Below are 16,336 nucleotides of genomic sequence, written 5' to 3'. Positions count from 1 at the left end.
CAGAAGTCTCTCATCTTGCATGACTATTTTTACCTGTGAAGCCTGTCGTTGCCTAGCACTCTGTAATTACATCCCACACTCCGCCAGTGAATGATTAGAAGCAATGATGGATGGGTTAACGCTGTCACCTAAGGATGCCTTGGCGCAAAGCTAATTACGCGACCATACATGTGTCATATGCCTGATACATGTGATAGCCCTCTCAGCCTCCTGCCGTGACGGTAGAACAAGTGTGATAAAGGTGGCCGATGTGTCTCCTGTTAATCAACAGATAAGACTGATGATGAAGTGACTCCACTGTTGATTAATAGATCTTTGTAGCTCAACGGTTTGTTAAATATAGACTACCATGAAGATAGAAAGAGTTCTTTACCTCACCAGACGTTCTACTGAAATCTCTAATTATTGTCTCTGCAATCAAAATGATGCTGTTCTATGATTGTGTTTGCTTATTGTATATGTCTTATAGATAGACAGAAGTATTCCAGCTACAGTCAATGCCGTGATTTCGTCATCCTCTGCAAAATCACTGTCAACAATATTTTCATTTCTTCCTATGCACTTTGTGGAGAACGTATGAATGGAAACAGTTTCTTTTCGCTGCCAGCAGTGAGAGGACCATGGATTTTCTGTCATGCATGGCAAAAAGTTGTATAGGCTTTGTCTTTGCATAGACAATGTTGGTGTTATTTGGATCAGGTGATGGACTATGCATGTCTGCTTATCCATGCAGTGTGCGTGTGTCTGTGTAGTGTGTGCAGACAGCGATGTGAGGGTTTGCGTTCATGATTGCCGCGACTGCAGCTGGTGCTGTGGGCTGAGTAATTGCCTGTCTTGGTAGGTAGAGCGTGGTAGCGAGCTAAAAGTCAAGTGCTCTCTTCCTGCTGTAGACCTCATTTGGATTCCACATAGCTAGCTAGCAAGCTACAGTAATGCCAGCCTTGGGCCTGTATTATTCATAGCTTGACAGATAGCTCTCACTAAAAGCATTGGAACTGGGCCAGGTGGTGATGGAGCGACAGGGGGAAGCGGCACCACTGCACCTTACTCTCTGCCTTAGAGGAGGGGAGAGGATACAGGATGTAGGTTGAGCAGTTCTAACAGAGACGGGAGGATGTGTAAGTGGGATAGGAAGAGGGGACAGAGGGCGGTGAAAGAAATCAGACGGCAGCATCAGAAAGGCCGTGTGAAGTTAAAGAACAGCGCGACTACAAGACATTAAAGCATCGCTTTTGTTGCGGCAGAGCTAGAGGATGGGCGCTCTAACGGGAAAAGGGTGAAAATGGAGAGAAGAAGGCAGAAGCAGAGTCGCAGAGCGAGCGAGTGAAACCTTTCCAAATAGAGGAGAGAAGGAGTCCTGGAAAAAGAAGAAGAGAACAAGCAGCCATCCACCCCCGCCAAGCTCAGCAACCCCTTTGCCTCCATGTGCAGAACCAGATAAGGTCGCATTAATCAAAATCTGCCACTTCCCCTTCCAAAAAAACACCGTCTATGCCATCAGCCCCCCTCTGTGAAGTATCTGTCACCGAAACGGAAATTTCCATATTTAATGGGAAAGCTTTATATCACCAAAAAGGCAGTGTGGGCTGAGGGTGAAGAGAACAGAGTTGGTTGGATCTGTCAGCTCTGTCATTAGCTTCTACACTTTAGACTGCGTGTGGAGCCGTGGGGTTCATTCGAGTTTGGCTCTGATATGTTTGTTATCATTTCGACAGTATGATGGAGCTGGACGGATATTAGTCCCTGTCTATACAACTACAATCACTGGGGTAACGGTGGTGTATTACAACAATTCTATATTATTTATTGTACAGCGCAGTCTGTTTCTTTGCAGATTAAAGAGCTAGGACTACTTTTCTTTAATTTAAAACACACTTTGAAAGCATTTCAAAACCGGGGCCGTTAAATTTCCAGTGACGTGCACGTGTCTTCCCTAGTCATGACTTCTGCTCTGATGCCATTTGTTCCTGTTTTTTCTTTTCTAATTTGCCCCCTGTGCACATCATGACAGGACTGTGAACTACCTTTGTGACTTGACTCTGCGTCACATAAACAGGTGGTGTGGGTGTGTGTGTGTGTGTGTTTTTTTTCCTCCATCCTTCTCGTTTTTTTTTTCCTTGTCTTTATTTTTTTTTTATCCGCCTCCCTGAGGAAAGACATCAAAGGGAATAACAGATCATGTGCACTGAGTGCGGAGCGTGCCGGGGGATGCGGGCATGAAGGGAGGAGGGGTCGCGGGTTAGGCGGGAGGTGGGGTTTGGCTGGGGAGGGCAGCTCTGGGCCAGGCATATCCTGACCTCTAACCCCTGAACCCCCACCAGCTCTCCCTGATTCCAGCCTTCCCCTCCCACCCCCAGCCAGCCCTCCTCTCAGTGCAGCTGCCAACTACATTACATCAATGTCAAAAAGCCTCCTCCTCTGCTGAAGACACGGAGCCTGGTAAACATTATGCAGAGTGGGAATCACAATGCAACACATGAAGGGCAGACGCTTTATTCTGTTGCAGTAAAGGAGAAGACTGGTGGGTGCTGTTATTGTCAAGCAGTTTGGCCTTTTAGACAATTGTAAAGGACAATTTTGAACATTTTCTTATGTTTATAGAAGAAACTGTTCATCAATTAATTGAGAAACGAATGCAATGGATACAGGACTTTTACATTTACCATTTACACTGAACAGGTGCACATCTCATTTATCGTCGTTCGTTTTATTAATTCACACCAGCTCCTTCTTACCAGCTCATCCTAGCAGACATCTACTGCGATGGCCTCCAGTGTGGCTCACACAGACAAATGAACAAACTGGAGAGAGGAATTCCTTTCCCAAAATGGCTGCTGGGCTTGTAGCTAACTAGCCGGCTTCTCCTGTGTATGTCTCCGAGTCGGGTGATTGATTGAAGTCATTACGCTGGTAGAGAGACTCCTTACCTGGCTAATCCAGGAGTGAATTTAGCTGCAGGATGACAGATAGTGCCTATTACACTCCCAGAATCTGTTGTCCGATGAGCTCTCCTGTTCAGGACCTCCATTAGAAAATTATACACAACAGCTGTACGATACGCGTATCAATATTGTGTCAGATCCGTCTTTAAATCCCCAGCGTCTGTGTTACAACAAGTACGAATAATTTTATACATTTTTAACTATAATACTTATAATTTGGCTCATTTTGTTTCTCATGTGTTTCATTTTCTGGAAATAGAAAGGAGAAATCTGAATTCACCACAACAGATTAGGGCAGTTTTCATTAGTGATTGACAACTGATAAATTATGTTGGTGCATGGAACAGACGGTAGGATAAAAATGTACGTTACGACTTGACAGGAATTAAAATTACAAAGCCAAAGATGTTTAGTTCACTCCAGTGTAAGAGAAGAAACACTTGAGAAGCTTGAAATGTTTGGTCTTTTAGATTTAAAAAAGTTTAAATAGTTAATTATGTAACTAGTTGACAAATTTCTGTCTAGTGTATAACTGACTAATCATCTCCACTGTGTACCAGTGTTAGGCTCATCTGGTGCCACAGCAAATACATGTGAGCCACTATCTGAAGTGCCCTGACCTGGCTCATCCCATCTTTAATGCTCTCAGCTTCTCCTCACATCCCCCACTGACTGCACCTCAGCTCCCTTGATGAGGACACTATCAGCAAGGAACACAACCAACCTGTGAGGATGGGCTTGGTTGTTGACTCATACGGATAAAAGGAGGCATAGAGGAGCTGCTGAGGCCGTAGTTGGACTCGGTGGCAGCGAGGATAAAACAAGAAGATGCAGCTCAGAGCATGTGAGATGCCCGCTGGAGTGGTTGCCAGCTACTGTACCACACATCCACCATGTTGAGATTGCCGGGCTTAGTGTGAGCTCTGAGGCGCACACTGGGCTCGGGATAAAGAGGAGAGCAAGGAGACAGTAGGGTTTAAGGACGTGAGCAGTGGCGTGGATGAAAACAAGTGGAAGAGTTAACAGCTAGAGTCGAAGCGATGCAAAGGGGGCAGAGTATTTGACTAAAGTTGATACTGGGTTTATTAGCTTCAGGCTACAAATGTTAGAGCTGGAGCAGTGAGTGGGCAACAACAGGCTTATTGAACCAGTGAGCTGAGGAGCATGTCAGCTGGATACTAACACCTCTTAGCTACTTTAACCACTGCACCGGCTGTCCAAATGAGACCAACTCTACAGTGCAAAATGGGGAATCTGACGTGTTTATGCTTTGTTCCAACATGTAACAAAACATGAACGATTTTACTTAAGTGTCGTTTGTAAGACTCCATCGTCAATCCGAGCGGACGTGGACCTGCTGCATCAAGTGTCTCTGAAGCTCAGGATTATTTCAACACCACAGCTATGAAGTAATATTTTATGAGTTCTAGGAAAAGCTGACAATCATTCTGCTGTGTGTGTGTGTGTGTGTGAGCGGGAGAGAGAGAGAGAGAGAGAGAGAGAGAGAGAGAGAGAGACATAGGAGCTGATATGCGAGCTGCATCCCGAGCCACCAGAAAACGCCCCAAATGCAGCGTCTGCCATGCGCTGAGTCTCCTGCACCAAGTCACTGTCTTTTGTTCTCCCCTGCTAGTCGGAGGAGCCTGTCAGCTCTGAAATGATCCTCTCTGCTCTTTCTCTCTCTCTATCTCTCACTCACACACACACACACACACACAGCTCCTCTTTCTTTTTAAGTCCTATACATTTTCCAGTCTTGTGTGCACACAAAAGGGTCTGCACACACACACACACACACACACATGCAAACTATGCACAAAAACATGCACTCTTCCGTCTGTCTCTTTCTATAGCCTCTGTTTTTCCCGACTTTCTCTATCATTTTTCCTTACTAGCTGGCTGTGAGGATGGCGAATCCCTCATGGATTTCTGGAGGGTATCACCATGGAGACGGGGCTCTGCCACACGTGTCTATAGATCCTCCTACTGGATAGGGGGCACAGCCAGAGGTGGTGCATTCCCTCCACCTCCAGCTCTGCTCTGTGGGTAGAGAAGGAGAGATAACAATAAGATAAGGCTGTGGAGAAAATAGGGGGAAAAGGTGGAAAGAATAAATTGGTGTGAGAGCAGGATGGAGGTAACATATACTGTATATATGGAGAAAGTGTATGTACAGTACATATGGAAGTAAAAAGAACAGGTGAGGTTATGATGAGTGAGACGGGACGGGAAGAAATATGAGGTGTGAATGTTGGGTGACAGGAGGAGATGAGAGGGAGAAGTCAAGAGAAAAGCGGCAGAGAGAGGAAGCAGAGGAAGAGGCAACAGCAGCCTCATCCCGGTGTCAGGGAGACAAATAGCGTGCGATGCTAATGACTGGCTAAAGCTTTTGCCCCCGCTGAGAACAGCCGCTAATATGACTGCTAATAAAGGCGCCGTGGAATGCTGTCGCATTCCAGCAGTCGCTCAACTGTCACCCAAAATTAGCCAAATGGGAGCTCTCCTACTCCTGCTGCTCCACTCTCCTGCCTCACATTAATGCTCCAGAGACGGGGCCCCTCTCTGTAATGTTTCCACAAGGTTTTTTTCTGCATTAAAAAAAAAAAGGGGCCACTTGTTCACACTGTAATAGAATTTGTTCCATCTTATAATGCTGAGGATGCCCACTCCATAAAATATGAAGTGGTCTTTTTGTGATCTGAAGCTCTTTCCGTCTTTGATTGCTACCTCTCATACCACACACTCCTCTTGGAGGATTTAGTGATTCTGCCAGGGGACAAAGCAAAAGGAAAACTTACAGTATTTTCTCATCTCCTTCCTTTCGCCGCACAATGCCTGCATCATTTTTTTTTCTTTTTAAATTTAAATGCCACCTAATTATTTCTGGAATTTTAATTGCCAAGCACAGTGAGTGGGATGCGGTGCCTGCGATGACGAATGTTGTAGCCAAGGTCACACGGAGACAGAGCCAGGGAACGTGGGATGGCGGAGCTGTGGAGGCTTCCTGTGGCTTAGTCATCTTGGGGCTCGAGCGCCGGAGCAAACACACCTTACACGGTGTCACAACAACCTGACAGCTCAGGGACGAGAGGACACCTGAGACCCAAGAAGTTCTCTGTGCAGCACCTCTTAGCAGGACTGTGATTAAAAGTTATTTGCATGAGATGCTCTGCAGTCGCTTGAAACGAGCAGGAGGCTTTAAAAAAGGAGCCAAATATCTGCTCGACTGGAGGTGGAACTTTGAGCACGGTCGGGTTTTAAAGCGTTCACACTCTGCTATCAAAAAGCCACTTTGTTTGTACAATCCCGACCCAAAATAATGAAGACCACTTGACTCCTTTTAAAGATACAATGAATCAAAAAACCACTAGCGAGCATTTATTATTTGCCATCCATTAGCTGATGTTGCAACACAATTATAGCAATTCAACAACTATTTTTCAGAGTGATTCAGGTGTAACCATTAATACATGTCAGCCAGTGTGCAGCACTACGGCTCAGTGCTCGACAGCAAACGCTGCCTTAAGACGTATTCATTGTTAACGTAAAGCTAGAGAGACAGGACCAGAACACAGGAGGGGTGAGAGGCTGTGTTTATCTACCTTTCCCACACCACTTCTCCCTCTACCTCTTTCCATCCCTGCTCCCCCCCACCCACCCTCCGCCACCCCACCCTCTTTCCACCCACCCACCTATCCTCCTCTCCTGCCAGCCCGCCTGGCTTGGCAGCCGCTAACCTGCTGGGACCAGCCCTTGATTTATTTGGAGAGGGCCCTGGAACGGAGGGGCCAGGATGAGTGGCATTTTAATGTGCTTTTGAGATGTTTGGTCACAAGCACTATTGATCACAGTGCCGCAGCACACACACACACACACACACCTTCCCTCACTCCACTCCCTCACTGTCCCGCACACCCTCACGCTGCCCTCGGGGAGAGGTCCGGCTGTCAGGCAGGGAATGAGTTTCCATGTGGGCTTAGATTAATGAAATGAGCCCCCTGGTTGAGGGGGGGAGTGCAGGGGGTCAGACCATTAAGGAATCTCTGAGCTGGGTAAGATTGAGCCTGCCAGCTGACTGGACCCTGACTGACTGATGGACATGTAGGACTGAGGAGTGGGAGAGGGAGGGAGGGAGGTGGTTGGACAGGATATTCAGATATATATGAGACTATGGGACACAGTGACATAAAGAGGAAACAGAAATGGGCTTCCAAGACACCATCCTACTATAGACTATTAGTGCCTAACCACTTCAATGAGCCTTTTCCATCGCTTCTCCACCATGAAAACCGCTCACACTGACTAACAACTACCATTTTCTTACTCTCACACACAGCCTGGTGCCATTCATTCACATCAGGTCTTACTCTAAGTAGCCCGTAGCTGGGGAAACATCCAGAGGATGTAAAAATAGGAGCCAGGGATATTTCACAGCCGAGTGAACATGCCCAAAACGTGTTTAGCTCTCTTACACTCCAGCCCGGACAGAGGGTTTATTTGATGGCCAAAACACTCAGCAGAGCTCATCATAATTCCGAATGCGTGGGTGTCTTTGTTCAAACGTGCATGCGTGTGCACAGACACAAAACACATACACACGCTCATACATAAATGTACAAACAGCAGCCCGCATTTAAAAGTCATACACACGCAGCTGACATCAGAGGGCCAGGTGGCAGCTCGGGGCTCCCAGAGGTTTGATGAGTGAAATGGATTAAGCCCTTGTGATCAATAGCCTGAGCGAATACACAGATTATCAGATTATCAGATTACGATCTGTCCCCCTGCTGCAAAGGGGAGCCAGAGAATACATTAAAACCTGAGGTGCCTTGGCAGGATTCAATTAATCAGGCTACAGGTTGTCTTTTCTCCCCTTATGGTCAATTCCAGACCAGCAGTTTTGTTTTGCTGCACTCGGTTCACTTCAGAACAACAGCATACGAGTGTTTGCAGAGCACGCACTGTGATTTTCTGTTGCTCCAAAACCAAACGGTTGGTACCTGAATAGAAATGAATGCGAATATAAATTAAATCTTTAGCTTTGTTTGCTTCAAAGATAGTGATGATATCTCTTTGTAACTGTTTCCTAGTAGGAATGACACTCTTTATTATAATTGCCAAACAGTTAACGGGTATGTGCCTTATTAAGGTTGGTTAAGCAAAGTCTGGTATTTTTCCCAGAAGAAGTAAGGGCCGTTACGTGCAGTAAGAGGTCCTTGTTCCTATGCTGCTATGTGCATTATACCCTTTCAAATGCAGCTTGTAAACCACAGGACTATAACACAGAAGAAGCATGAGTGCAAATGAGTGTTAGCATTTATGGCCAGGTGCGGTCAACAGCTAATGGCTGCCCTCTTATCTCTCCTCTGCAGTGTATATGGCTGCCCTCTTGCCAAGAAGAGAAAGAGTCTAGACAGACAAATCCTGGAAACGTCCCCCAAGAGGAGCACCTACCTTGATGACATGGACAACTCCACAATGGAGGAGTGCTATGAGACAGATGGAACCGAGGAGATGGACGACAGGGAGGAAGAAGAGGAGGAAGGACCTGTAGAGGAGGAGGAGGAAGAGGGTGAGGTTGAGGAAGAGGAGGAGGTGGAAGGCTACATGGACTACAACGTAGAGCAGATGGAGCATGAAGATGGGGACGTAGAGAGAGGAGACGGAGAGGGGGAAGAGGAGGAAGAAGAGGAAGAGGAGGAGGTAGAGGTGGAGCAAGAAGAAGAGGAAGAGGAGGAGGAGGGAGGCTATGAGGAGAGAGTGGAGGAGGCGGAGGAGGAGGAGGAGGAGGAGGAAGCAGTAGAGGAGGTGGACTATGAAGAGGGAGAAGAGGAGGAAGGGGAGCAGGGTCAAAGGCCAGGTGAGAACACTTTATCTCATCAGACTGCACTAGAGAATGTGGAGAACACAGTTAAAATAGCATTTTCCATGTCTGTGGTTTATCTTTCTATTTAGTAGTTAGTGTTATTTTTTTTTTTTAGTCCATGATTCCATCACAAGTTTGTTGACATCTGTATCAACACCTGAAGAATGCACACTTAGAATTCATGAACCCCTGTTACTATGGCAGCGATACTGTCAATAACGTTATCTCCATGATAAAACGCTCTTATCAAGCAGAAGGATATGGAACCGTATAACCCTAAAACACAAAATGAAGCAAGGAAACTTAGCTGTGACCAAATAAAAATGAGAGCTTAGTGAGTTAGAATAACCACAGCTACACGGAGGCACAATACCTCCAAACTCCACTAATCTCTCAGTACTGTCTGCAACACGTATCTGCAAACTAGCAAGTTGGCTGAACGTCAATGCCAAATAAACTGTTAGTGATGTGTTCAGCAGACACGGACCAATCTCATCTCACGGTCAGTCTAATGTGTGCACTGAAGACGGCTCCAGTGTTGGAGACCCCTCTCTCCCTCTATTCATCCATCTCTCTCTGTGCTGTGCACAGGCACGAGCGTTCCTTGTGCTAATAAGCTGTAATTACCAGGCCAAACCCACATTATTTTTCCCCCCCCCCCCCCCCCCATTTAAAGAGCCAGGACCGTGCACAACCACAAGGCTTTCTGAGCTCACATGCTGGATGGACAGCTAGACTGAAATTAGGCACATTTTGCTGAATCTGACTAAATGAATTAGAATCATGCACCACAGCTTTAAATAAAGTTGGGGCAGGAGACGGATGTTAACACACAGCTTATTTTGCATTGTACTGAGATGACTTGGGATTATTGGCATATATTGTTATTATTCCTATAGTGAGTGGTTATTAATTCCTATTTATTTTAGGTTTTACTTGTATTTTTACTGCACTGCCACTTTAATCTTAACCCACTAGAAGCTGGACTAAATGTGCTACTTTTTTAATTATTATTTCTTTTCTCAAAAAGCTTTTTAGAAAATGTATCATTTTCCTTTTGACAATTAAAATGACATTGTCTAAATTGTTGGCTAGAAACACTATGGTTGTCATTGGTAATTAATTCTCACTAACATATTTGAATAATTTGCCTTAAAACACACTGAAGTACTAAAACTGTAGCCAAAGACTATATTTATGATATAAAACAAACTATATGAATATATTCTTTTTAATATAAAAGAGAATAAGTCGTTTTAAGGCACTGATACATTTTCTATCTTAAGAATATTAAAGCCTTTTTATTAAATTCCAAAGTATTACTTTGTGGCACAAAAATAAAACCTGGTTCAGGGACTGGGATTTGAGAAACCCCTGCCCCATATGTTATCGCCTTTTCCCTCTCGACGTGCCCAACACCAGATTTGGCAGGTTTCTTTCCAGCAGATTCTGCTTTGCACCCCCGCATCACGATTGGACCTGACAGTGCCTTCAAGTCCAATTAAGAGTGAAGCTCAGAGAGGAGTGTGTTAACCCTGTTTGGCGCGCGGCTCTACCCACCCAAAAGTGTTGATGTGGCATCTCAGCAGCCATGCTCTTATTTTCTTGCAGACATGTGAAAACATCTCTGCAGACTGGTGTTCATTAGAGCCCACAGTCGAGATCTTACCCTTAACACTGACACAGTGGACTGTTGCCACTGTCTCTTCAGCCTGTCAACAGCCACTCTTTCAATGTGTAGTGGCTGATTATCGTGTGTTTTTTATCAAGTGCCATACACATGGTGTTTACCATATTGGAACAGAAGAACACTAGGATTAATAATTTAATCCGCAGCATTTCCCCCTAAAAAGGGAGAAAAAGCTTTCCATATACATCCTTACTATTCCCCATACACCTCCAGACAGCAGTACCGGATGGTTGCCGGGCAGATTCCAATCTCCCGAATGTAACAGAGGTGACATTCTGGAGCTTCTTTGTGTTTCTCAATGGCATGCACATCTCTGTAGCTAATCCAAAGCCAATTCAGGGCAGGGCAGTCTCTCTGTTTCGTGCTTAATCTGTTTCGCTTCCATATCCCTTTTGTGTACCTTGATTGCTCTTCAAATTGCTTTCCTTTGCCATGTTTCATGCCATCAAAAATTAAACCCCCAGTGCAGGAGGTTGTTGTAAGAAGCCTTCCACTGTCAAAATATGTGCCTGGTCATTCGTGACTGTTCCCTCTTCCCGCTCTAAAGCCCTCATTCCTCAAGCAGCAATATTGTGTTGCTCTCATTAGATAAGAGTGTGTGTGTGACTGTGTGTATGTACAGTATGTGAGTGTGCTGAATTCAACGTTGGTGTCTGTGTAGTTTAGTGTTTTACATACAAACAGAAGATGTATAATTTGTATAAACAGCTTTACAGTACAGTATACTTGATCTGTATCTTTAGCCTGATATACACTATTATGTATAAATTGTAATTACTTATAAGTCTCTGAACTTGGTTGAAAATTAATATTTCATCACTAACAATTACACTTTTGTTTCTTTTTTTTTTTGTCTTGTGATTTGCTCATTCCAACTAGAAGTGAAACTCTCCTTTTTTTTTTATTTTCCGTGTGTGGGCCTATGGGTTCATTTTCTCTGCAGGAATGTAAGTGGCAAATGTGACACCAATGTGAGCGATGTGCTCTTGGCGGCACGGCGGAAATGTGAAAGGAGAGATTGGAAGTGCTCCAGGAGTGAGTGCTTGAAATTACTGACAGAAGAGGTTCAGTAACCTTTTGCAGCCTGTCAGAATCAATTAGACAGTGAAAGGAATTCTAAAGATACTGATGATTGAATAAAAAAAGAACCTTGCTAGCAAACGACAAATAGCTACTGAGTGGGGTTCATTTTGTTGCAGATGGAACACTGTATTATCTCTTGGGTTTTAGACATGTCTGCAAAACAAAAATTCTAAATCAGGGATTTCTGTCATTTGGCGTAAATTGCAATACAATCAATCAAATCTTATATTAGTTGCAACTATTTAAAGAATTCTTATACCAATTATTATTATTATTATTATTAGCTATAAGCCATGTGAATTCCCTTTTCTAGGAAATCAGGATAAAAATAAGATCAAAGATAGTCCCTGATTCCATAGATTTTCATTTACCAGAGCATCATTCTCTGGAACTTTCCCAATCAGCTATATTTAACTTCCTGTGCTGATTCCCAATTCAGAACACAAGCTGCTGTTAAGACTCTCAAAGTAAATTATTAGGGGGAAGCAAAGAGTTCCTTATCCAATTTAGATGGACCAAGCCCAGAAATCAGATTTACTAGTAAAATAGAATGACGGAAATGAAATTATAAGACGTTTGTTCTTTCTTTCCAACAGAGGATGATCAGATGAGCAGTGGCAAGGGGGGCGAGGGTGACAGTGGAGGCGGCGGTGGCAGTGCCAAATCTGGCCTGGCGTCTGAGAAGGACGACAACAACAACGACGAGTACGAAAACTATGATGAACTCGTGGCCAAGTCGCTTCTCAACCTGGGCAAGATTGCGGAAGACGCAGCCAACCGAGCGATGACAGAGTCCGAGATGAACAGCAACTCCTCGCACGGTGCTGAGGAAGAGGAAGAGGAGGAAGAGGAAGAGGAGGAGGAGGAGGAAGAGGAAGAGGAGGAGGAGGAGGAGGAAGAGGAAGAAGAGGAGGAGGAGGAAGAGGAGGAAGAGGAAGATGGGGAAGGGGATGAAACGCAGAGGGGGGATCTAAGTTTGGACGTGGACAGTGATGTGGTTCGTGAGACAGTGGACTCCCTCAAACTCCTGGCACAAGGTCACGGTGCAGTGTTGTCTGACAATTTAGACGGACAGGAGTTTGAGGACGGTACAGCTGAGAACGGGGGTGATGCTGACTGCACTCACAATGGGGGAAATGCACACAACGGTGGTAATGGACAAGTTAAGACCACCAGTAATGGACAATTAGAAAACAGTGATGAAGAAGTGTGTTTAAGCAGTCTGGAGTGCCTACGGAACCAGTGCTTCGACCTGGCTCGTAAACTGAGTGAAACTAAGTCTGCCGACAGAAACGGACCATCCCAGCAAAATCATTTCTTATGCGGAGATCCCAGTCAACAGTCCCGGCATCACGGCTATGGGGATTTCCACCATAGCCAAGACGACAGGCGGACGCTTGACAGGAACTATTCTGACATGGACAATCTCATGAAGCTCGAGGAGCAGCTGAGCCCACGCTCCAAAACCTTCTCCAGTTGCGCACAGGACGACAGATATCACAACAGCCACCCGGACTTTGATGAAGACACTGCCTCAGTGACGTCAGACCGATCAGAAGAAGTCTTTGACATGACAAAGGGTAACCTGTCCCTGCTGGAGAAGGCCATTGCACTAGAGTCAGAGCGTGCCAAGGCAATGCGAGATAAAATGGCAGCCGAGGCTGCCAGGAGAGACGGGGTGAGGTACAACCATGAAGATCACGGCCCGAGGCACGGTTACGGTGTTGAGCGTAAAGCCCGGCTTCCTGATGGTATGAAGAAACCTTTCTACCATAAAGGTGAGTGTTTCTTTCAAACACGGACACGCTCAGATAAACACTGAGCTTCCATTGGAAAACCATATCTACACAAGTGTAGACATGTTTACCTCATTTAACAAGCTCAGGTAGAAAAAAAAAAATAAAAAAAAACTTCTGCCAGCGTTTGGCTCTGTATTCTATCTATCCTGTACCGGAGACTAGGCAGCCCACATGCATTCTGGGAACCTCGATATAACCCCAGGACAAGCTTTTTCAGCCAATTTGGAAATTCGCATCTCGGTAGCAGCAGGAGCGGCAGCAGCAGCTTATGTTGTTAAAATAGGCCAGCATGGAAACATCAGAGGGTAGGCTTGTCAGGCATAAGTAATGGCAATCTGCACGGCCTGTTAGGACCGCAAATCTCATCCCTGCGATGCAGCTTGGGGTAAAGCTGCCTATTTTTAAACCTGCGCAAGCATTTAGGAGAGGAAGCCACAAAACAGAGGCAAAGTATTCATTCTGTGGGGAACAAGGAGTCTTTTCACATTTTTTTATAATGCGTGTGACACAATATTTAGGTTGATACTTCCTGAAAGACATATATATATATATATATATATATATATATATATAGAAACGACTAATATAGATAGTAGCTATATAGTACCATGCACATGATTGCTTCATATTTTAAGAACTGCAGTATTCCATCATTTGTTATTGTTACACAGTGTACTAGATGTTCTGGATGTCTTCTCATACTTTATGCCTACAAGGAAGAAATCCAGAGTAGAGCTGCACTCACTGAAACATTGCATTGGCATTTACAGTGATCTGATTGCAGCTCTGCAGTTTAACTATTAATTATTCTTCTCATCATATCCTTTACTGCAGCAATGTTCAGACTTAGGTTAAATCATTTCCTCCCATAAGTAAGATATCAAAGGAGAGCAACAAATAAGAGCATGCTATTTCACAGCAGGGTGATATTGCACCTTAAATGCCACCCAACTCACAGCGGGTATATATTGCGACTTAAATGCCATACAAATGTTAATTTCAAGAGCCATCCATGGCCCCTGTGTCTGGCTAATGTTGGAATAATGAGAGGACGCAAGACAGTTGCGTCACGATAACATCTTTCCTCGGGCAAGAAAGCGGCAGACACTCGTTGACCGCGGTCCTTGTGTGTGATTTATAAAACAGAGCGTGGCAAGGGAGTGGAGCGAAGGGGCATTCAGAGAAGAGCCCAGTTCCGTAAGAGAAACATGAGCTCGAGATGAAAATTGAACAGTATCAAAATGACCGATAACGAACGACAGGCCCACTGACTGCACATTAATTATCCAGAGATGGTATGGTAATGGGGGCCATTTGCTATGCAAAGCGCAGACCGTCCCCAGCCACAATCAATATCCCCTGCTTTCTAATATGTCTTCCACTTGGCTGCCTCCACTCTCTGCAATGGAAATGTGGCAGGCAGACCGCATGAGCATCATGTATGTGTGCGTTGGTGCGTGTGGAAATGGAGAATTATTTCCAACATACTCTTCAAACACTAACAGTCAGCGTAATAATGTGCCCCAAAAGAAGCCATATTTCACATGCAAAGCGAGTTCTTTATCAATGTGAAAATTCCCTGCCTTTATTGCACTAGTGCCAGACAGAAGAGCCAGACATGACATAGCAATATTGTACCAAGCTCATATCCCCTAACGTGACATAGATGGATGACAACCACAGAGGATAATGAGGTGCTTTTTCCTGATGAATGAGACATAGAATTTCATTTGGTGACTCACTTGTAAATATATGAGTAGATGTGCACCACGCCAACTCTCAATTTTGTCCATTCTCCACCACCCATCGCGTCCATCACTAGATCGTTCATGTCTTTGCTCTTACTGGACAACCTCTGGGTTTATTTTGGTTTCTCGGTAAGTGCTTTAGACTAAGTGCTTTAGGTTGAATTACTCAGTTAAAGTTTTAATTAGTAGCCTACCCCCCTAAAGATAAAGATTTCTCAGATCTCACAATAGATTATACAGTGTGATAGATGTCCCACCTCCTGTAACTCTGCCAGTAAAAGATATAAGCTAGTCCTGCTTTGTACATTTTCCTCATTTTCTTTTTAAACTGTAAAGTGAACTGCATCTCAAAGCACTGTTGCGTGTTCACAGTAAGAATTCTTGTCCTTGTTTAAGTTGTTTTATGGTTGCATTCGCAGAAAAAGCGCCCGTTGGCACAGCTTGGCATCCCCTGCTTTTTGGTGGTAACCAAATATGTGATCTAGGTTTGGAAGAAACAGGAGAATCAGGCTTGGGAAAGGGAAAGACAACCTCATTTGGTGTGTGTGTGTGTCAGTTTGCACATGTGCATGCTTTATGGGGCCTCAAGAGTGGCTTTAATGAAGAGAAGTCAGATACATTTTTATTCAGTCCAAACTGGAAGTGTATGTGTGTGTGCGAGGTCTGAATCCCAAAGAAAAGACAGTCAACAAATTACTGGTGCTCATCATGCTTTGAGCTCACAGTATAAATAACAGTGAGCCATAACTGACTCTAACCAAATAAAAGTATCCTCCCTCCTCACATGTGGATTTTGATCAGTGAGAGGACACTGCTGGGGGAGGTTCATTCTTTGAGGAGCGTACATTCACCTTTGTGTTTACATTTGTGCCCGCAGATGCTTCACGTGCTGACAAGAAGGAAAGCCGGTGTCCGACACCGGGCTGTGATGGCACGGGTCACGTGACAGGCCTGTACCCCCACCACCGGAGCCTGTCCGGCTGTCCGCACAAAGACAGGGTGCCACCGGAAAGTAAGCACATCAGTCACACTTACCAGTCTAACACAGGTTGTTTTGTTGACTCAACCTGTGGCATCGATGTTCTTTAATGTTTAAGTATCAGCATGTTTCCCGTGATGGCTGCTGTGTCTGCCTCGTTCCATGTGCTGTATACGTGCTCTTGTGGTTGGCCTGTATTTGATGTTTCAGCGGGGTGTGCAGTGGGAGG

General features: G+C 44.9%; 1 protein-coding gene across 1 annotated transcript in view; it reads left to right on the top strand.

The window, feature by feature from the left end:
- The window catches only part of myt1lb (myelin transcription factor 1-like, b), an 82,155-nt gene that overhangs the window by 44,575 nt on the left and 21,244 nt on the right, over window positions 1-16,336 (top strand). The window contains 5 exon segments of the mRNA XM_026355573.1: window positions 8,315-8,537; window positions 8,625-8,840; window positions 12,267-12,402; window positions 12,487-13,359; window positions 16,006-16,140. Coding sequence (XP_026211358.1) covers window positions 8,315-8,537; window positions 8,625-8,840; window positions 12,267-12,402; window positions 12,487-13,359; window positions 16,006-16,140 — 1,583 coding nt within the window.

The sequence above is a fragment of the Anabas testudineus genome, chromosome 12 (assembly GCF_900324465.2).
Source record: "Anabas testudineus chromosome 12, fAnaTes1.2, whole genome shotgun sequence".
In the NCBI taxonomy this organism is placed as follows: Eukaryota; Metazoa; Chordata; class Actinopteri; order Anabantiformes; family Anabantidae; genus Anabas; species Anabas testudineus.
The sequence above is the reverse complement of the archived record's forward strand: the minus strand, read 5'-3'. Positions and strand labels throughout refer to the sequence as shown.